This window comes from Tyto alba, unplaced genomic scaffold, assembly GCF_018691265.1.
Source record: "Tyto alba isolate M040663 unplaced genomic scaffold, T.alba_DEE_v4.0 Super-Scaffold_48, whole genome shotgun sequence".
Classification (NCBI taxonomy): Eukaryota; Metazoa; Chordata; class Aves; order Strigiformes; family Tytonidae; genus Tyto; species Tyto alba.
Genome location: NW_024881324.1, coordinates 24,164,090 through 24,185,434, shown reverse-complemented (window position 1 = coordinate 24,185,434; position 21,345 = coordinate 24,164,090). Strand labels below are relative to the sequence as shown.

Here is a 21,345-nt window from a genome sequence, read left to right as displayed (position 1 = left end):
TTTCCCCCAGATGTAGATACTAACTGGGAAACAATCTGGGGGGAAAAAAAAAAAAATCCTCTGAAATAAACCAGATTCCTAATGGAATAAGGAAACTCCCTCTAGTGCATTTTCTCCCTCTGTGTTAGCTTTTATGGTTCTGTTTCTGGCATGCATCTTTTGAGATTTCTTTAAAGATTGTTAGGAAATTTTCTCTTACATCAACAAACAATTTTCAGAGCCCTAGCAAAGCTTTAATAAAAAGCATCTTGCACAGAAGAGTGGTAATCAAGGAGAGAAAGGGGCAAAAGAGGTTGTAGGGAAGGAAGCACAGGGCTGCTTTGTAATTTGTTTTTTTACTTTCCAAGATCACCAAAATGTAAAGCTGCATGTCAGACTTGTAAACAATTGGGTTTTTTTTTCAGGAAAATAAGTGCTTGTATCGGGCATGTGTGTGTAGGTGTGTATGGAGAACTACAATCAGTAACTTCATTTGCACTTGCAGGGTTGTGTTTATTAATGCAGGGTTTTGTTTATTAATGTCACACTGTCATTAAGTTGCCCTGCTCCAGGCTGGCTCAGGCTGTTAGCTGGCACTCAATAAATGGTGAAGAACAAAATTTTAAGGAAACCCTTAGTGGTTCAGATAGTGAGATAGGAAGCCCCTCCCAGCAATACTTGAAAAGCCTGGAAAATGTACAGTAGACTGAGTGTTTTGCTGAAGCTTTATATGCTAACAAAAAGCTTTCCAAGTTTCTACTGGCAGAAAGCTTCTGGACTCACCTGCTATTTTTTTTTTCTCTTCCCCTTAGGGGTGTGCAATGAACAGTAAGCAGGAATACCTCTGCACAGAGTTCAGCTGAGCTACCAGCAAAATTCCTGTCTGAGACCATATTGCATTACAGGCTCAGCAGACCAGTAATAGCCTCTCGACTTTCTTGTTTAAACATAATGGCAACACTATGGTCTTTTTCCAAAATACTTTGCAGGGGGGACGGGGTATGTGTGTATATATGTGTATGTGTCTGTCTGGAAGTCTATGCCCCAAAGGTGGAGGGAGCAAGTTTCACATGATGCACTTGCAGGATTAAAAGTTAATGAAATACAGGATGCACATCTGGAACTGTTATAATAATGAAAGAATTAAGAGAGCACGAAGCATACACAGAGCATACCCATGAAGCATAAAGTCAAATCTTTTTTAGCTCTAGGTCTAAGTTAAAAAACACATTTTGGTAATTCATTATGCACCCAGAATACCTAAGGTATAGATTATTCACACAGTGCCCAGGAGTGATGAAGGAGTGGAGATTAGCCATATCAGCTTGGTGCTTTGATCACCAGGGGAGAAGGGGAGAATCATGGAGTATTAGACGATTTTTTAATACGTGAGTAGGGAAGAATGTAACCCTGCAGAAGTTTTTAGGTGTTTTCAACAATAACTGACTAAAAAAGTATGTTTTCAACATATGCTGGGAGACTGTCCTACAGGGAGGTAATCATTCCCGCAGTACTAAAAATTGTTTATAGCAGATGTTAAAAAATGAAACCTTTTGCTTTTGATTTTAGTTCATTCTATTTTCTGGTATGGAAACAAGTGTTTGTTCTGTGGGTTTTGTTTATATACTTTTGCTTTCACTTTTTGTGCTGGTTTGTGTAAAAAACAAACAAAAAGCCCAAGGTCAGTGAAAAAGTAAAAGGAAAAGAGAGGAATTCACAATATCAAATATATGTAGTAGCAGGAGATACACCCAGCACATGAAAAAATGTGTATTCTTTTGTAGTAGAAGCATCCTTGCCTTCAAATATCAAGAAAATAGCAAAAGGTAAAGGCTCCAGGTCTGCCATACTTTCTGCACATGTTTAACTTCAGTCATTGTCATTGGGTTTGGTGGTAATGTGAGGAAGGTCAAACATATGGTAAATCCTTGGAAAAAATAATCTAGGGAACTTGTTGCCTGAGTAGTCTGTGGAGTCAAGTGCTTGTCTGCAGGAGCCTGGCTGCTGCTGGTGTTTTGTTTTTTTTTTTTTCTCTCCAGCTGTAAATCTCATTTTTAAAATACTAGAGTATACCAGATGCTTTCTGAATAACATTCCTCAATGCAATTATTTGCAATAGCTGCCAGGGGAGTATTAGGAAGTCTCAAAGGGGAACAGAGTGTCTGCAAAACCCACTCTGTGTTAAGGTATGGTTCTTACTCAAAAATACACAAATTCCTAGGTTGGTCCACGTAGCCATAGCATAGACTCAGACGCCTTTAAGAAAATGTTTTTCTTCTCACTTGCTGAAATAGTGAATTTCTGTCTAAGTAAAAAAAGACGCAGAAGAAGAAGAGGGAAAGAGTTGAGCAGTCTAAGTTTTTCCTTCACAGTGCAAGATGATGATTTTGATATCTCTGCAACTGAACTAGGTCATCTTGGGCAAGCTATTGGACTTTGTGTCTTGGTTTCTTCAGCTAAATAGTTGTGCCTCTTTCCCTTGCAGACACTCTATGTAAATTCAGGCATGTGGTTGCTACTGTCATAGCTAGTGAAATCAGAGCATGCCTGCACTGGGCTAAGAAAAAGCTTCATGGGGGAATTCATGTGTAATACACGGATCAAATTCGTTCTAAAATGTACTTAATTTAAAAACTCTGCTAAATCCAGATTTGGACAGGTTTGTTGAATGCATTTCTGGCTTACTCTGCTTAGCCCATAGCTATGCTGTCACAGTCAGAGCTGCAGAGTCAGTGTTACTTAAGGAGATGGCTTTGCATGCTTCCCTAAAATGTCTGAACCCTGAAGTGACAGCAGAAGATGTGACACGGAAGAAAGCTTGGTTCTCTAAAAGCACTGTTCTTACTTTATTCGTGATAGTTGTTATTCTACTGGGCACTAAATTGTGGTTCCCATATTAATCTCTGGGTGGTGCTTTCCCTCAGAAAGTATTTCTGTTGAGATCGTTACCGAGACATGGGAACTGGAAGGAGTGTGCTCAGCAGCAAGATTCACCCTCTCATACACTGCTTGCATACGGCTGAGATGTTGCAGGGCCTCTAAATGTATTGCTCATGGCATTTGCTTGGCTACCGAAATTATAGCCCAGTTGTCTTCCAGTATTTCACTTGTTCTGCTTGGAGAGCTGGGAGCAGGAGTGGAAATGACTCATAGGCAGCAATGTCAGCACAGAGGGAAAACAGTTGAAATGATCTTACAGCAAAACCCAACTTTCTTAGTAGCAGAGGCCCTTTTATTTTTGTGACTGCTTTTTGCCAGTAGAGTGAAATAAAGACAGCAAAAAAGTAGCAAATTGTTTGGTGTGGAGTTTTTTGGGTTGACTGCTTCCAGCGTGACAATTAGCCCTAGCAAAAAGAACATGTAAATGTTGTGCAACAGCTCTGTAACAAGTTTCCAGGCGTGCTGTTTCTTCACCACTTACGTTTCTGGACTTGTTCCTTCAAATCCAACTGAAGTTCACTTTAGTCCGTTGGAAAGGAGCGCTTTCTGCATGCACGTGAAGAGACACGGCCAACCCCCCTTCAAGAACTAGTCGCTGGGCTCTTGGTTGAACGGCTGAGTCCCAGTTTGCATGAGTGAAAAACTAACTTCTTTAATGACACAATGAAAGTAAGTGTACGGGGTTGTGCTCTTCCCATCTGCCCAGGACAGGGGAAGGAAACAGTGTGTGCCTTGTGAGCTCTGAAGGAGCTGAGAGGTGAAAAACCACAGTATGCTTCTCCTAACAACAGCTCACAGCTGCCTAGGTAATGCCAAGGGTATGGACAGTCACTCTCCATCAAAAAAGCCTGTGACTCATATGTACTCATTTCTTGCAGTGTTTAGTTGGGAGTATAAAGAATTAAAATCCCTGGGCTTCCACTGTCATCTCCTCTTCATTACAGGGCTCAGACCTGCAGCCTCTTCTTTGCTAGCACGGCTTTGAGAGTGCGGCCAGGGGCGCACCTCTGTCATGTGCCCAACACTAAGGTGAACAGTGTTTTCAGAGTACACTCTAAGGTAGATTTTTAAATACGTGTTTCCTCACTCTCACTGGTAAAAATGACTGCTTAAGCCCCCCCAAAACCCCCAGGCCCATCGTGGTCCGTTAACAAACAGGCTAGCTGGTTGCCGTGCTGTGCAGAGCTCTGCATCCACCCACCGCTGACGGAAATCGTGTGTTTTATCTTCCAGACTCTGACCTGAGCATGCGGACGCTCAGCACTCCCAGCCCAGCATTAATATTTCCACCAAACTCGCCCGGTTTCCAGAATGGCAGAGGCTCATCGACATCGTCTTCCTCAGTCACGGGGGAAACTGTTGCCATGGTCCACTCGCCGCCTCCAACTCGTCTCACTCATCCTCTCATCCGGCTGGCGTCCAAGCACCAGAAGGAACAGGCCAACATCGACCGGCTGCCCGACCACTCCATGATCCAGATATTCTCCTTCCTGCCCACCAACCAGCTGTGCCGCTGTGCCCGCGTGTGTCGCCGCTGGTACAACCTCGCCTGGGACCCCCGCCTTTGGAGGACGATTCGCCTGACGGGCGAGACCATCAATGTAGACAGGGCTCTTAAAGTGCTGACGCGGCGGCTTTGTCAGGACACACCCAATGTCTGTCTCATGTTGGAGACGGTGATTGTCAGTGGCTGCAGGCGGCTCACGGACAGGGGACTCTACACCATTGCCCAGTGCTGTCCAGAACTGAGGAGGCTGGAGGTGTCTGGCTGTTACAACATCTCCAACGAGGCGGTCTTTGATGTCGTGTCACTGTGCCCAAACCTGGAACACCTGGATGTGTCAGGTAACTGGAAATATTTCAATACAGGTGCCCTCGGTTCTAAAAGCCTCATGCTCGTCGAGCCCCCCAACCTCACACTTTTCCTTTCCCTGTTGTCTCTCAAAGTAGGAGTGCCAGTCTCTCAGCGCGGTGCTGGGGAGACAGGCACCGCTAGAATCTCAGCGCCCCGAATGCCAGCAGCACCCCTGGGTGGCCAGGCCTCCCCTCCAACGGAGATGAGCTACCAGAGATGGCCCGTTCAAATAGCACGAGCACTTTTTATACATTTTTGCACAAAGCACCTTTACAAGGCCCCACGTTGCAGTCAGTGCTACATCGTATGGTAAACGCTAGTTATTTTGGAAAAATTTGGTTTATCCTTTTGTGTGTGTGTGTGTATATATATATATAATTTATATGCAGATAATATATATATATTGTATGTATCTGTAATCTGATAGATGATTTCAGGAGGAGCTCAGAATCAGCGCTAAGCTTTTGTCTGGGTATAAATATCAATTGTCATCCCTAGCTAAACTTCAAGGTCCCCTTGTTTCCATTGCTATTTTAAGGAAACTTACATAGCTTGGACTTTTTTTTTTTTTTTTTTTTTTTTTTTTTTTTTTTTAGTGTATATATTTGTTTAGTGGCTTTCTGCTTTTCCTTTCATCCAGTTACAGTGTATCACTGCAGCTGTTTAGATCAGCAGAAATGTTTCAGGCAGTTTTAGTCAGACCTGCTCTGGGGAAAGAAAATGTTTTTTCCCAAGGGCAGCCACACAGAATTTCCTCTCTGCAAATAGGTTAGCACTTAATGGAAAGGATGTAGCCAAGCAGAGCACTGAAGTAAATCTGACGTTCAGTATTTGTTTTGTGATCTCGCTTGTTATCGGTTTAGTGTTGTTATCAATCAGCCGGATCAGATTTGCCATTGCAGGGTACTCACAGCAACAAGCAGGATGAAGCGGGGATAGGAAGCAATGCTACTGAGTCGCTGGTACACAGATAAACTGATTTTTCCAAGGCTACCTATCTGGTGTACATGGATTTACTTTCTTTTTTTCTGCCTTCTATTTTTTTTTAACTGATTTATCCAACTCTCTCACCCAGCACTCCTAGAATGGCAGCATATCATGGAAGGCATCAAAACAAACAGCAGTAAATCAGAATTACTCACTTTCTGTGATTTGTCTCTGAAAATGTCAGGTGATAAAGAGTATCTGCAGGACTCCAGGGATGCCCTGTCCCACGGAGTCTATTCACAGTGATCTTGCATACGAATTACTTATTGTTGGTACATACTGACATTAGTTCTGGATTGCTAACCACACGTTCAGATTGAAGCATCCCCAATACCAAGAGATGATGTATGTGCCTGTGTGATTTAGACCGAGAGCTACATATTACTTTGAAAGCTGGCTGTATTTGGCATATTTATGCTTTTCTTACGACATCCTCTAGGGTAGCCTGGAGAGTTGAGTGGCTCAAGTATCTTGGGCCTGGAGAGACGGGACAGGTAGAATCGCTGAGCTGAGGGTGATCTGCCTTGGCACACCAGACTATTAAGTGACACCCCGAGTGCACCTGGGGGCTTGTAAGTGGCTGAAAATATTTTGGTCCACAGCTCCTACTGATAGATATGCTATAGACCAAAAGTGACTTTTCAAAAGCGTGGAAGACGAAAAGATCTTGAAATAGGTTCTTTTGGGGTCTGCCTTCATTTGGGGTTTCCCCAAGCCTGTTACTTGTTGCCCTAGAAGATGGTGTCTGTCCCTAAGAGCTCATCAGTTTGGTCCAAAGTGTGTAAAGGGCAAGTCCTTGAATTTTGTCTCATCAACAGAACAGGAAAGTAATTTTAATCTCACATTTTCCTAAATTATCCTTTCTTTTCGGAGTGGGTGAGGGAAAAAATCCTGGTTTTGAACATGCTCGGAGGTCAGGGTGTTTGAGTTCAGATGTAGAATTTGCTGCATGTGCCTGTATATGAACTGAGGATAATTGATCTCTGGGGTCTTGTTTTGAGTCAACTTTTTTCATTCTGATGTGGGTAGTTTTTGGAAGATGTTTTGGAAGCAGGATTCCGTTTTCCCCTCCTTGTGTCTGTAGTTCGGAGGACAGGGCTTGCACCTACACTCAAACAATTCTCAGGACTGAAGTGCTTCTCTGGTTTGGATTCATACTGAGCAAGAGAAGTTAGGTACATGTGCTGGGAGATAATGCTATACTGGTAGCTAGTTAATTAAAAGCCAGTTCACACTTGTGTATCTAGTTGAATCCCTGTCCCCCTTGGATGGTTACTTGGCAGCAATAACATACCAAAATAATGTCAAAACCAGATGTTCATATTAACTTTAAGAGTTTTCCACAGTGTAAGCTCTGTCACTCTCAGCGTCCACTTTGTGGGCAGGTCTGAGATATCTCTAGAAGTTGGTTGAGCTGGACTGCTAGCTATTATCTAACATGTTAGCCAACACTTTTTTTTCAATCTGTTTGGAAGTTTCTCCTCCCTTCTAAAAATCATTTATACTTGCTTTATGGAAAATCCTGTTGCAAGAGCTTTGTTTTTAAAATTTTTTTTTATTATTTAGGACAGCAAAATTGTTGCAGACCCAGAAACTTGTCATTTTGCCTAAAATTCAGGCAGCTCTATATTAACATGGACTCCTTTTCTGGTGAAACCATTTTGAATACCCTTCCTATGAAATATTTTACAGTGTAGCCAAAGTAACTAGACAAGGCGATACTGAGCTTGTCAAAACAGTGATCACACACTGATGTATGCGACTCCAACCCTGCTGTGAGACTTCTGACCTATTCACTTTCTAATTGTGGTTGTTAAAGCATTCCACCTTCTTGGATCCTCAGCAGTCAGAATGTTCTCCTCAGCCTCATGGACCCTTCATTCTCACTTAGCCAGGTTTTAAAATTGAATTCTGGTCAGCATGTAAAATATCCAGACTGACTCCTTAATCCAGCAAGCTCTTTGGACAAACACAGTAGTGACAGCTACGTCAGGTCCAGCAGAACTCTGCCTAGGTGCCAGCTTCTTCTCTGGAAACCTAGCTCAAGGATGGGTACTCCTGTGGAGCTTTTTGTATCACAGCTCCAAAGAACACATTGGAGGAGAAATTTTTACACCATTAGTATTGTACTGCTTCCCTTTAGAAAAATCACTTTGCATTATTGAGTACATATGTAGTACCTACTTGAAGGCAAACGTATTGCCAAAGATTGTACCATAACACAGACGGAACTGCAGCACAGTCTGAAGAGGAAACAGCAGCGTTCGGTTTTAAGAAGCTGACATTTGTCGAACAAAGCGCTTTGCTTCAAGGTCCCAGAGCTTCTGCATGACCTGCAGACAATTTGCCCATTGCATTGTGTGAAGCCTAAGGCAAAATTTGCATCTGTTCAAATAAATTTGAAGCCTAAATTAAAGATCCAGCTGCAAATTCAAATGATGAATGTAGAAATCTAATTGCAGGTGGCAGACTGTTTCAAGTCCATATCCCATGCTTCTTAGAGCATTTGTGTGAGCCTGCTGGATTATTGCAAGGGAATTTTTTTTCCTTTTTATTTTTAAGAACTGAAGCCTTTTCATGCCTTCCACTAAGCCTCTGAATAAGAACCTGTTTTATCAAGTGGTGTGGGTTTGGGTCATTCAAGGTTTTGAGGTGGTCCCCATACATTGTCATGATCTTTACTTCTAGCCTACAGGATTTGTGCAGCATTTCTGATACATGGAGCTCTAAGGTCATCGTCCTAACTTCTCTGGATTTTCATGGGTCACTTCAATGCCCTTGGCCAGTGTTTCAGCAATACAGAAAAGCTCTTTTTATCCCTACCTCGGGGCACCTCTTTAGATATAAGCTGCAGAATTTATCCGAATAGACATTTATGGCTAAAACTGTTGGGCCTTGATCTCTTAACAGGTAGACCCTCCCTTCTTCCTTGCAGCTGTTTCTAGCTATGCTAATGCAATGTGCCCAGCTGAACTTGGCACATATAAGAATTTCCCTTTAGGAGCCCATGACTGCCAGTTTGCAGTGCAGCAGAAACAGCACTTTCCAAAAAAAAAAAAAAAGCTTTCATTCACCACCACCTTGCACGGAATGGAGGTTAAAAATGGGGGAAGTCTGTGAGCATGTTTTTCCCTTTAATATAGCCCTTTACCTTTCCTTGCAAGGTCTGGTGTTCCTCCTCTAGTCTAGTTACCCCCATTCATGGCCAGGCTTCTTCACTTAAAACAGTCATTTTCTGCATCTGTCCATGTCCTCCCATGCCCTTACCAGTCTGCTGGCTCCTGCTGACTCTCCCCATTCTCCTTAGGTTACCCGAATCTCCACCCTTCTGCAGGCACAGAGTCTTGCCATAGTTTTGCATCCTCCCCACGTTGCAGGCTTGGGGCTGGATTCACATCTGTTCTCCAAATGCTTTTTGGAGGGTGGGTGGGGTTCGTCTCTTTTATAATGGCTTTGGATGGTGAAAGAGCCTCTGATGTTGGTTTACAAACTCAGCCAGTCAGCAGTGAGGCTGCCTCTGATCAAAAAGCTGTGTAGTACCATTTTCTCAAATTGTCACTGGGTTTTTATTGCAGTAACGGATCGCAGACCGTCCCTAGATAAACTTAGGGCCATCGTGCTACATTTGGGATATGGACAAAATCGATCTGTTGCTTTGCTGGTGCTCAAAATCCCAAAGCAGCCTCACTGACTCCCGGTGGAGCTTTTCCCCTGGCGTAGGGGCGCATCACAGCGAATCCAGAGCAGCCAGCCAGGATGATTCTGCTCTTGCAACGTGAAAATATCTTCATCACATCCCGCACAGGGTTTCGTGCCCACCTTTCTGCTCTTGCCGGGTGATCTGTTTTTCCTGCTTGCTTAAACTCGTTGTGTTTTCCCACTTAGGCTGCTCCAAAGTAACGTGCATCAGCTTGACTCGCGAAGCCTCCATCAAGCTGTCCCCTTTACACGGGAAACAGATCTCCATTCGCTACTTGGACATGACAGACTGCTTCGTCCTGGAGGACGAAGGGCTGCACACCATTGCCGCTCACTGCACTCAGCTGACCCACCTGTACTTGCGCCGCTGCGTCCGCATCACCGACGAGGGTCTCCGCTACCTGATGATTTACTGCACGGCCGTTAAGGAACTGAGCGTGAGCGACTGTCGCTTCGTCAGTGACTTCGGCATGCGGGAGGTTGCCAAGCTGGAGTCACGCCTCCGATACCTTAGCATCGCTCACTGCGGCCGGATCACGGACGTGGGCATCCGTTACATAGCCAAATACTGCAGCAAGCTGCGCTACCTCAACGCGCGGGGCTGCGAGGGCATCACGGACCACGGCGTGGAGTACCTCGCCAAAAATTGCACAAAACTCAAATCGCTAGATATTGGCAAGTGCCCTCTGGTCTCAGACACCGGCCTGGAGTTTCTAGCCCTCAACTGCTTCAACCTGAAGCGCCTGAGCCTGAAATCCTGTGAGAGCATCACTGGGCAGGGCCTGCAGATTGTAGCTGCCAACTGTTTTGACCTGCAGATGTTGAACGTGCAGGACTGCGACGTCTCTGTGGATGCTCTGCGATTTGTTAAACGACATTGCAAGCGCTGTATCATAGAGCACACCAACCCTGCCTTCTTCTGAAAGGACACCCCGAACCTGTTGTTAACAATGCAGTATTAAAAACACTGATGTATAAACACACGCTCCCATATTCAGTAATGCTGTCTTTTCTATAGCTCACGGGAGTCAGCTTTTCCTATATGTCGTGCGTGAGAGGGGTTTCTAGAGGACTATTTTGTTTGCTTTTTGTATGATCACTTTTTAAGGTGCGGTGGGTCTCTGTGGAGAGGCCGCCTTAACGCAAAAGCAATGAGTGCTCAGCATCCCCAGCGGGTTGCCATTTCCATAACAGCCATGATCTTGTCCCAGGCTACAGTAGCTACCTCCAAAGGAAATAGCACATAATCCCTCCTTTGGAAATGCTACTGAGATGTGTCAAATATATCCGAATCCCAGCTGTGCTCATGAAGCTGACTATGCAATATGTGTCTGTGTTCCCCAACTTCTTCCAGTATGGCTGATAAAGCATCCCCTTGTCTCCAGGTAGTTTCTCTTTGGTAGTCATCTGTTGTGATCCCTCAGGAAATACTGGGTAATGTTCTTAAGCACACTTGATTGAAGCAGAATAAGGCCTGCTGGCCGTTGTCAAGCACGCTGCTGAGTGAGTCTGGAGATTGTGCCCGTGCATGGATTCTCTTGGAAAGCTGACCTCCAGGTCACTCGTGCATCATCACTACTTGCCTTCATTTCTAAATCCACCCTCTCCTGCATGCCTAGTAACACCCTCTGGTAGCAGATAGGGACTTCTGGGTCTGATAAGCAGGGACATATTCACCCGAGTGAAGGAAAACGGATAAGGTATTAGTGGTCTGGCGAAGGGAAAAGACATCAAATCGGCCTGAGAAGCTGCTGTAGCCCTGCAACAAGCTGAGAGATAGCACTGTAGTACACCGGGGACTCTCTGCGGCGTTACGGAGCAGCTTGCATGGGGCAACCCTGATCGCTGTGCTGAGCGGCTGTCACCAGAAAGTCTGTCCTTGTTCCTTCACTCTATCTCTTCAGCAGCTGCGGCACCACCGCAGCTGACACTTCCTAAGCAGACCAGGCACGTGCATTGAGATAAACTCATTATGTGCCTTAATACGCGTAGAAACCCAGCCCTTTTCTGTGGCCTTCCAGTTCAAAGGATAGATGACGGATCTCGAGACGTCAAAGACATTAACCTGATGTTAGATAACACCCCTGGGGGGCAGAGGTGCTTAGAGTGTTATTCACATTAGATTTAGATTTTTGTAAAACCTCATCTGTGTGTGTTCCCTTAGGCTGGAGAAACAGCTGTTGTTCAACAAGGAATTAAAACACCAGCATTGCCCTGTGGCACTGGGAGCCCCTTGTACCCTCACGGTCACGTGCAAGAGCAAGAGTGGTTTGGAGGTTCTCTCAACTCCCTGTCTTCTTCCCCAGAGCGTGTGGTTGCTTCATGGTTACTTTCTCCACAATTTTCTGGCAGCCGATTTTCTGCATTTTCACATGTAATGCTCAGCTCTGAGAGCCAGACGCATTAGGGGTGATGATATTTTCAGGCAGACCCCCTGCGCCTGACTGACAGGTGAATTCATACATTCGGATGAAATGCTATAAATGTCTCAGTAGAGAACATAAGAAGAGAAGCACCATGTCTGGTTTTCATAAGCAGTAGTTCCATCATCTGCAGACAACACTAATAAAATCATTGATATGAAGTGAAAATCCATATGCTCGAGAAAAATACATAACTGCTGAGGAAATACTTGTAGCAATGCTCTCTCATATTACAAAAAAGCAATGGTTTGGACATGTCCCTGCAGAGGGGAACTTGTCCTACTGCTGCAAAGATTCCTTTTACTTATGTACGTTCCTCCAATTTTGAGTTTCTTAACATACAGGATGTCATCAGCTCTGAATTATAAATCAGATTGTACTAAAGCAAGGAGGCCATGGAAAATGAATTTGTCATTGCTACTATTACTGGTCAGTGACTAATAAGGGTTGATACCATCCTTTGGCCGGTTAACATCACTTTGGTTTTCCTTTCTGTAATTTTAACATTAGAGATTCTTCTTCAGCAAGTAGTACAGTATATTTTATCCGAGCCAGCTATACTCTCTGTTTATCCTTTCTCTCAAAATGGCCCCAAGGATAGTTAAATGTTAAGCCCATTCCTGAGGATGGTGGAATTTTGAGCCATTTGCACTCATGAAATATAAGGCCTCACTAGTAACATTTAACTGTTTATTAAAAAAAAAAAAAAAAAAAAAAAAAAAAAGGTGCTACTTTTCTGGCTATGCTAAATTGAGTGAATAGTGCTACATGGTTTTTAAGGTTTCTAATGTTTAAATTGGCCTGTACTGTACAAATCTCACTATAAAGCCTTAATTTGCTACCGAGAAATAAAGCAATATATTGGTAACTGATGAGCATGCATCATCCTTTGCACTAACTGATTAACTTCTGGTGAAAAATAAAAGATTAAATACTTGTAAAACTTTTCTTGAAAGGTAAGTAGGTGAATGAGCACATCAGCACTTCAGGTAGGTGGATGACTAAAAAGAGGAAAAAAAAAATACTTGTTATAGCTTATGACCTTGCCTATCTTTCCCTTTCAAATTTGATTTTCCTCATGTGGTTACTCTTGACCCTGAAACATAATCAGTAACTGGAAGTATAAGTAAAGGAAAAATCAGTATATAAAAAGCACATGTATAAAAATTTCAGGAGGGCCTCTGCATTGGTTTAAAGGCAAGTTAACATATTTGATGTGAAGAGTAAAATGGAATGACTGAAAGGGTAGAGCACTTACAAGTGCAGAGTTGTCTTCTGAATTGTCTAAACAACCCACTCTGGGGGGCACTGGTGGAAAATGAATAAAGGTAATTTTTCTAAGCCAAACATTTTTAAGTATATAGTCTTACATGATCTGAGTTGGCACTCTGAGACTGCTACTTATTTCAAGAAAATCTGAATTTAACTTATTGATACAGCTTGCTTGTTTTGACTTTTAACCTTTTTCCTGTCTACTTGCAAAATGACACGACCAGAAAAGAAACTGAAATCGTGCGTGTGGAGTTGAGTTTGCTGGAAAGGTTGCGACATGTGACTGATGTGTCTCTGTTGTAGCTTGGGGTTGGCAAAGGCTATAAATTTCCCGAGCGAAAACACTGTTGATTCTTGAACCATAAAATTCGGGCTCAGGCACTGAGGCTTCTTCTGCGATAGCATGTGGTGATCTCATCACAGCAAGCAATGATGAATCACACCAGTCAGGCTGGCATGTTGCTTATGTCTTTGGAATGGTGTCCCGTAGAGAGAGGTCTCTTAAAAAAAAGGCACATCTGAACTGCCACGCACTGTGCTTGCAGCCACAGCTCTATATCTAGGTACTCATCCTTCTCATTCCCTTGGCTTTCGTAAAAAGTGCAACTGTATTTTCCCTGTTAGCAGCATCAGATTGATGTGAAGTGCAACCCCTTTCGCCTTTTTTGAGGTATGATCATCTGGCTTCCTACAAAACGCGAAAGAGCTTCTGTTGGATGTCTTGGACTCAGAACCGTGGTCCAGACTGCAACCTTCAGTAGTGGCTTATGTGGTTTCTGAAAATGTCTAGCCTTTGATCTGGAAAATTAAAAAGCTATAAAAGACCTAATTTTAGCACTAGGCTTGAAGCAGGTCCAAACTCTCATTAAAAGGAAATATAGTGACCATTTGGACTGCAGACTGGCTGCCCCATGGCTGCCAGTGTTAGTTTAAAGGGGAAAAGTTCTCTGACAGAGTTGGTGCATGGCTCCTATTCCCCCAGTGTTCTCCAGGAAAGTAACCTGCCCTCGGTTTTGTATAATTTTTCAATTTAGCTATTCTTACTGAAACTTCCCATGCTGGGCTTTGAAAATGTTAGCTGAAATGGTTCATCTGTTTCTGTAAATAAAGCTAGTAGGAAATGACATTTTGTTCATGTTAAACTCCTGGTGACCTTTTCTTTGAAAACGGTTCATTGCTCTTCATCTCCTCTAAGGCCTTCAGCGTGAAAGTGTGAGCCTTGCCAGGAGGTCAGCTTTGGAACAAGGATGTATCTTAGTGATCTCCCAGTTAAAATTCACCCAAATTTAACTACATTACACGTGTTTGAACATCTCCATCTCCACGACCAAGGAGAAAAGGGGCACACTCAAATCTTTTTGAGATGTAGTCTGGCGAGGATGAGATTTGGCAAAGCTAAGACAGGTTTATCACTGGCTGGCAGTGTGGAGGTGGAAATTACCTGAATTATATGGAAGTTGCTTGAAAAGTCAGGGCAGGGTTGAAAGCTGGGATTTTGAGAACTGGAACAAGAAGAAGGATGAAGAAAATTTCCTGGGCAAGGGGGACTGGGTCGGAGGTGAGAAGAGACTGGAAGATTTTCAGCAAAGAAACTAGCTCTGGGGTTAAGAGGGGTGGGTTTGTATGACTTGGTGAGTGGGGAGAGTTGGGTCAGAGAAAGTGTAAGTACTGAAGAATGAAGCTTGGGGCAGGAGCAGAAACATGAAGAAAATTAACTGATCATCGTGTAAATACAGTACACTCCCTCAATGAAGGTTCTGAGAAAGACTGACAAATGATTTCGGTGAGGATGCCTCAAATTTGAAACAGCCTTTCAAAAATTAAATACTGATTTTGCATTTAATACATCCAATATCTACCCTTTTTCCTATTTTGTGAAGCCAGAAAATCTTTACAGGCAGAACTCCTGCCTTTACCAGCAAACGGGCATGGAGGCTTGAGACTTTGTCAACCGCAGGGCCTTGTTCCTGCCTTAACACCTTTGTGCAAGGTAGTCTACTGAGAAGAACAAGGCGAGGCAGGTTTGTAACATCTATTCTTCCTTTGGCATTGTATTTCAGCAGCACCAGCTGTTTGGCTTTGCTAAGGTGCAGGCGTCAGCATGGAGCCAAATTCGTGCCCTTTTGATGACTGTTAAAGGGCATAATTATAATAGATTCGAGTTACTGCGAGGCAGTAGACATCAGAATTCAAACTTAGCTTAACAAAAATACATCTAGCTGAACAGCGTTACTGCATGCTATTAAACAGATTAAATCAGTTTTCTCCATAAAATAGCTGAGGCATGTTTATTTTCATGCACCCCTGCTGTACAGCTGTAGGCTTCAGAGCAGGTTTTTCCTCTATTTTTGTCTTCTGTGAAAACTGGGCAGAAACGTCAGGTCATTTTTCCCTTGTCCTCTGGATGATCATAGAGGCACGTCTGAGTTTTAAACTAGTTAATGGAAATCGTTTCCAAGCAGGCTCTGCTAATACAAATTTAAAAAAAAAAATATTATGAGTGCAACAATCCAGTTGGCCATAGATATGTCAAATTAAGCCATTATAAATATAAAAGTTACTAAACAGGCACCAGAGAGAGAGCCAGAGGGACCAGAAGGAGGGATCTTTCTAAAAAATAAAAAAACCCCAAGCTTTTATAAATGACCTTGATACTTTTAATGCAGGAGGGAAATCTTAACCATTCCTTCTAGCACTAAAAATACTGTGTTCTTTGGGTTAGAATAGATTAGTTTTCCTTTGTTTTTTAAAGAAACATTGCATGCTGTAGCCTCAAGCTCACATAAATGGTAGAGATGGAAAAAGTAATCTTGAAAAGATGAGAGAATGCAATAAGGGATTTGTGCCAAAAGGAATGAATATTTTTAACAGTTTCATGTTGCACTGTCTGTCTTTAATGGCTCCTAAAATATTTTTTTAAAATTAAGTTAATGGCCATTCTTGAGAAGTTTCCGTTACTTCTTGAGTATAATCTATTCACACAGTTGCCTCATCAGATAGACATCAGACCTTTCCAAAAAAGTGAATTTCTAGCTATAAAAAATAAGTGCAGCTAATTTATTGTTTATAATTTGCCTTATCAAGTGTTTTCACATCTTTATCACCTATCATATAAAAAATGTATCCTAAGCCTTTATCAGGACAACTGAAAAAATAGTTCTATATATTTGTTAATAAGAAACTATGTTTTTATGACACCCAAATTTTGCTCTAGTTGTCTGTTCCTGGTTCTGTGGAATACCGTGAAAATACTTCGAAGAATAGAGCTTATTTCTGGACTTGAATTACGCTGTATGTGATGACTCTATGGCCATGTACCTCACGTGGCATCACGGTTGTTGATTACGGCTTTTGTGACACGGCACTGCAAAGCGGCTACCTGCATTTCAGCATGGGAATAGAACTGCCTAACGCGTGACGTATGTGACACTCAGCAGTTGTCAGAGCTCAGATCCCATGTCTGACTGGCTGCTGGGAGGTCCTTCCACAGCAGCATCCATTTTTTTTTTTTTTTTGTAGCTGTTCATTCCTTAACTGGATGAAGCATCTTCTGTTTTATTCGGCCTCAATTACAGGAGCGAACTCTAACTTCAGCACCTGCTTTGGTGAAGGTAGTAGAGCTGTGACCCCTTCTCCACGCTGTCCTTGCTGTCTCCCTCCTGCCCTCAGAGTCACCCAAACTCCTGCGAGAGCCTGAGGCATTCAGACTACGTAGACATTGGTAATACAGGGGGTGAATGGCTCGCTATTGGTAGGACAAGTAAGGCCATTTACGTGGGAGGCAGTCCAGGGGATGGACTGAGGAGATTGACTGCAAAGCTGTGACCACTCAGTGGCCAAGTCTCACTCACGTTTCTCAGTGGAGGTGGGGAGTCCATGCAGGAACGTCAGAAAATACGATGCTTTCCGATGCTTGTTCTGATAGTGACGTGTAGAGCAACAAGATGAATTAGCTGGGCAGCAAAGGGGTGTCCGCATAATCAAATCATTAAAATCCTCTTTGTTAGAGAAGCGTAGTAGAAAATCAGGTCTGCGTTTGCCGTGAGCCCCGAGGGCTTTCACTGATTAGCAAGATAAGACTGAGCTGCTGCTGAGTTTTGATAACATAGCAGCTCATCACACAGTGACACTGCTGGCGCAGCGTTTTTCTCTCTGGCATTGTGTTCCTGTACCTGCACAGCAGGGAAACGACCCAAACTTTCCTCTCTCTCTATCTGTCCCCCAGGTGACAGGTAAGTCTCGGAGCTTTTCCTTTTTCATCTCCCACCAACTGCCATCCTGCCCCCGTGTCTCTCCAGCTGACGTGCTGGGGAGACATCCCAAGGGCCCCTTTCGCTGTGGGATCTGGCCAGGGGGTATCATCTCCACTGCTGCCACCTCCCCACTCGGGCTGACAGATTCTCTCGCTGCTGAAGCATGAATCCTTGCCGGTGTTTCCTCTGAAATGTTGTTGCCTCTCCCTTTGCCTTTCCCTGAGATGGGCTTACCGTAAAAAAGCTCCCCTTGGCACTGACAGGGGAGAAAGTGATGCTACTGTGGTGGGACCCGCTGCTTTTCCCAGAGCCCAGGAGGAAGGAAAAGCTCAAGCAAGTGAAGAAGTGCCTGGCATATGGCAGCATGGCAGAGCTGTGCGGGGAAGGGAAGGAGCAGGGGGGCATTTCATCTGTCAGGACAGAAGGGAATGTCCTGGAAATAAAGCTGCCCGAAAGGGCCTGGGATGCGATGGAAAACCTGGGAAGAGTTTTGCAGGAGTACGTTCTTGCCGCCCTGGCATCACGGCATTTGCACGGTTGTGTGTGCAGGGGGACCTGAAGCTGTAAAGCAAGGAGCCCACTGTTAGCATCTCAGCAGTGGAAAGGGAGAAGAAATGCCATCCTTCCCTCTGGATCCGGGTCTGAGAGGGAGGGAAGCTCTGGCCAGTTGGGAGGGGGCTTTGGGGTGCCCTGGGACGTGCCAGACCTCATGTCAGGAGCTTGGCAGCTTGGGCCAATTTAAGTTAAATGCCACTTGTTAGATACTGGAGCTGCGAACGAGTGGAAAGTCTGCTCGGCGTGGTGTGGCTGGGTGAGGTGTCCATACTGGGAGAAAAGGGGGTCAGGGGCCACTTGTAGGAATTTGCATTTTTCAGCAGGGACTCTCCTGGCATCCAAATGGGCCTGATTTCCTCCAAAGAGTTTACACTGTGCAGGGACTGCTCAGAAGCAGCAAAGGGAGCTGTGACAGGGCTGAGGTGACCATGTCCTGATAAACTGAGAAGAGGTTGTTAAAGATGCAACACCAGCACATGTTAAGAGACTCCAGGCTCTCCAGCTTATTTTTGTAAAAAGCGAAGGGGGGCTGGGGTTTTTGTTGATTTGGGTTTTTTTTTTAAAGTAATGGTCTTTTAGAGTTGTTTAGTATTGACCTTCTGTCAGGGAAACTCATTCAAAAACACTGAGACTGGCTTATCTTCAGATCAGAGGGGTGTCTGATTTCTGAACATTGGTTTGCTTTTTTTGTAAGGCAAATTGATGAAGGAATAAGAGTCCCTGAAGCCTGAACTTTGGAGTTCATAAGCCTCTGGCAGGTTAAATTTGAGAGCGTAATAAAGCAGCCTTGCCTTCCCCTACCGAAATATAAGAAAAAGCAAGGGAAAATTGCATCAAAATGTCCAATAAGGAGAGTAAAGGAGTTCAGGGCTGAAAGCTGAACTGCAAATAGTAATGTGTAATCTCTTGCTTAAAAGATATTTTCTCCCGCAGGAGTCAAATATGGTCCTGTGAAGCTGGAGTGTGAATTGAAAGCTATCAAAAAGACTACGTATAGTGAGTACTTGGATAAAGGTGGCACTAGGGAAGAATCCACACAGCTTTTCTATGAGAAATCCTCCCACAGAGTCAACAAATACATGGGGAGACCTGTCAGGCCGGGGTGCTGGGGGAACCAGAAAAGGTTGGAGGACGGCTTCTGTGTCTGCCATCACCGTGTGGGCTAGGATGCCTCATGGAAAAGAGATAACTGAGGTGTGATATGATTGGTATGGCAAAGGTCCCAGAATCATGGATGGCTTAATGAATGAAGGGACTGAATGTTTACCATGACTACTAGTTAAAATAAAAAAAAAAAAAAAAAAAAAAAAAGTTTGGGATCATCAAGTGAAGCCAGCAGGTAATAGATCCACAGCAAATTAAATTAGTTCTTTCTTTGCCTTGTGTTAAAGCCTTGGACTCTTGCCACAGGGTGTTGCGGATGCTAAATGTTCACATCATTTAAGAAGAGACTGGACAAGTTCGTGGAGAAGTCTGTGTGCAGCTATTAAATACAACAGACAACCTCTGGCTTGGGAAATGCCTGAGGCGCAAAGTGTTGGAGGCTGGCAGGCTGTGCTGGGAAAATATGCTTGCTCTATTCTTGTGCTTCTCTCTAGGCATCTGGTTTTTAGCTACTGTCAGACAGACGGTTCAGCTACACAGACCTTTTGTCAGCAGCTGTTTTCATATTCTGATATTTGTCTCAGCTGATCCCCTACACAGAGCACATGCTCACTTCTTGCTTGTGATGCCATTAGTCAGAGTTGCTCAAGGTCCTCCAAGTTAAATACTTTTTGACACCCTCTTTTCTAAAATCCTTATGCTCAGGAGTGGAAAACCCAATCTTGTCAGGAGCTAACATCCTCATCTACTGACTCTTGTGGGAGTAGGCACCTGAAATTTTTCTGGGGACTTGGTATCCTGTATATTTAGGTCCTATTGCTACAGGCCTGCAACAAAAGTGTGCTTGTATTCAAAAGAGAGAGCAGGGGAAGGAGACCATTTCATGCTCCCTCAAACTCTTGCAATTTGGGACACTGGTCACAGTGACATGCTGCTTTTTCAGGTCTCTCTTATTTGTCGGGAGAATTTGGGAAACCGAGAAACCTCTTGATTTCTTTAAGACAGCTGTGCTGCATTTTTTTAATCAACACCAGAATTTGCCTGTAGCCTCTGCTCAGCCAAAGAAGTTTAAGTACCTCTGCTTCCGTTTATTAATTTTTAAAAGGCCCTGCCAGTTGTTGTAATAATTTCAGATGTAGGAGGCTGTACAAGGGTAGTTGACTGCTCCATCAGGTATTCAGCAGTATTCAGACAACTGGCTCTGATGCTTGATATCAAAATTTAATCTCCTTTAGATGCCTGGAAGTCAGAACATGACCGCTGAACATAGACTTGGTACAAACTGTGGAGTCACTAAACAGCAGTTCGTGGAGGGGTGCGATTCCCAGACTAGTCTGGAGGAGGCAGAAATGCTGTCCAAATCAGCAACGCAAAGTCCCTTCTCTGCTTCTCCAATCCCTTTGCCTACTTCTGGCCCTGGGCCCATACAAATACCCAAGCACAGCAAGGAATATAAACTCGCAAGAGTCTCAGCTTTCATAATATGACTAAGTTGTTTTGATTTAAGAATGCTCGTCTTGCCAAGATTGGAAAAAATGAGTCCATTCTCTTCACGGCTGGATGTCAAAGTACACCCAGGTTCACAGACAAATGCCCCAAATGCGCTCACTTAAATGAACAACTGGACCAAGACTTGAGCGTTGGAGAACTTAACTCTTTCACTGAATATCGTTTTTAGGGAAACCTGCATAAAAATAGGGAAAGACAGACCATCATCAACCGCAGTTAAAAACAGAGCTGAGAAGATGGGGAATCGTGTCTTTTTCTTATCGCTCCCTTCTGAGGCCAACAGACACTTTTGGTTACTCGAGGTGCTGGTCTATAGGGCACAGAGCCCTAGGCCTGGAGGCAAAGGGGGAGGGGGGAACTCTGGTGATATGAGGGAGTCAAGTCTTTGTTCTGCACACGTCTGAAGTCGCCCACGTTAAGGCAAAAATATGGAGGAAAAAAAAAAAAGATGCATACAGAATTACTGTGCTGACCTTAGCGTACTGAGACACTATTTGAAATGCTTCTGGACTTCACTTAATTTTCTCCACAGAATTTGCCTACAGCGCTGCAATACTTCTTGTGTTTAAGAGCTTTGCTCAATTTGCCCCATTAGCACACAGTGCATGAATAAAAGATAGAAACGATACTGCTAATATTTAAACATATTCTGGGTCTTCTCTAAGGTCATCCATAACTACTCCTTGCCGCGTAATATCAGTCTGCCTTTCTTTTTTTATTAAGGCATTCTTCCTGTAATACCCTTACAGATTAATGCAATTGTAGACTC

General features: G+C 43.8%; 1 protein-coding gene across 3 annotated transcripts in view; it reads left to right on the top strand.

Moving 5' to 3' along the window:
* FBXL7 (F-box and leucine rich repeat protein 7) overlaps positions 1-12,751 on the top strand; it is a 193,625-nt gene extending 180,874 nt beyond the window's left edge. For all 3 annotated transcript variants that reach the window (XM_032991998.2, XM_032991999.2, XM_032992000.2), the window contains exons 3-4: positions 4,153-4,764; positions 9,647-12,751. In XM_032991998.2, coding sequence (XP_032847889.2) covers positions 4,153-4,764; positions 9,647-10,383 — 1,349 coding nt within the window. In that variant the 3' untranslated portion in view covers positions 10,384-12,751. The remainder of the gene's footprint in view (positions 1-4,152; positions 4,765-9,646) is intronic.
* The last annotated feature ends 8,594 nt before the right edge of the window (positions 12,752-21,345 follow it).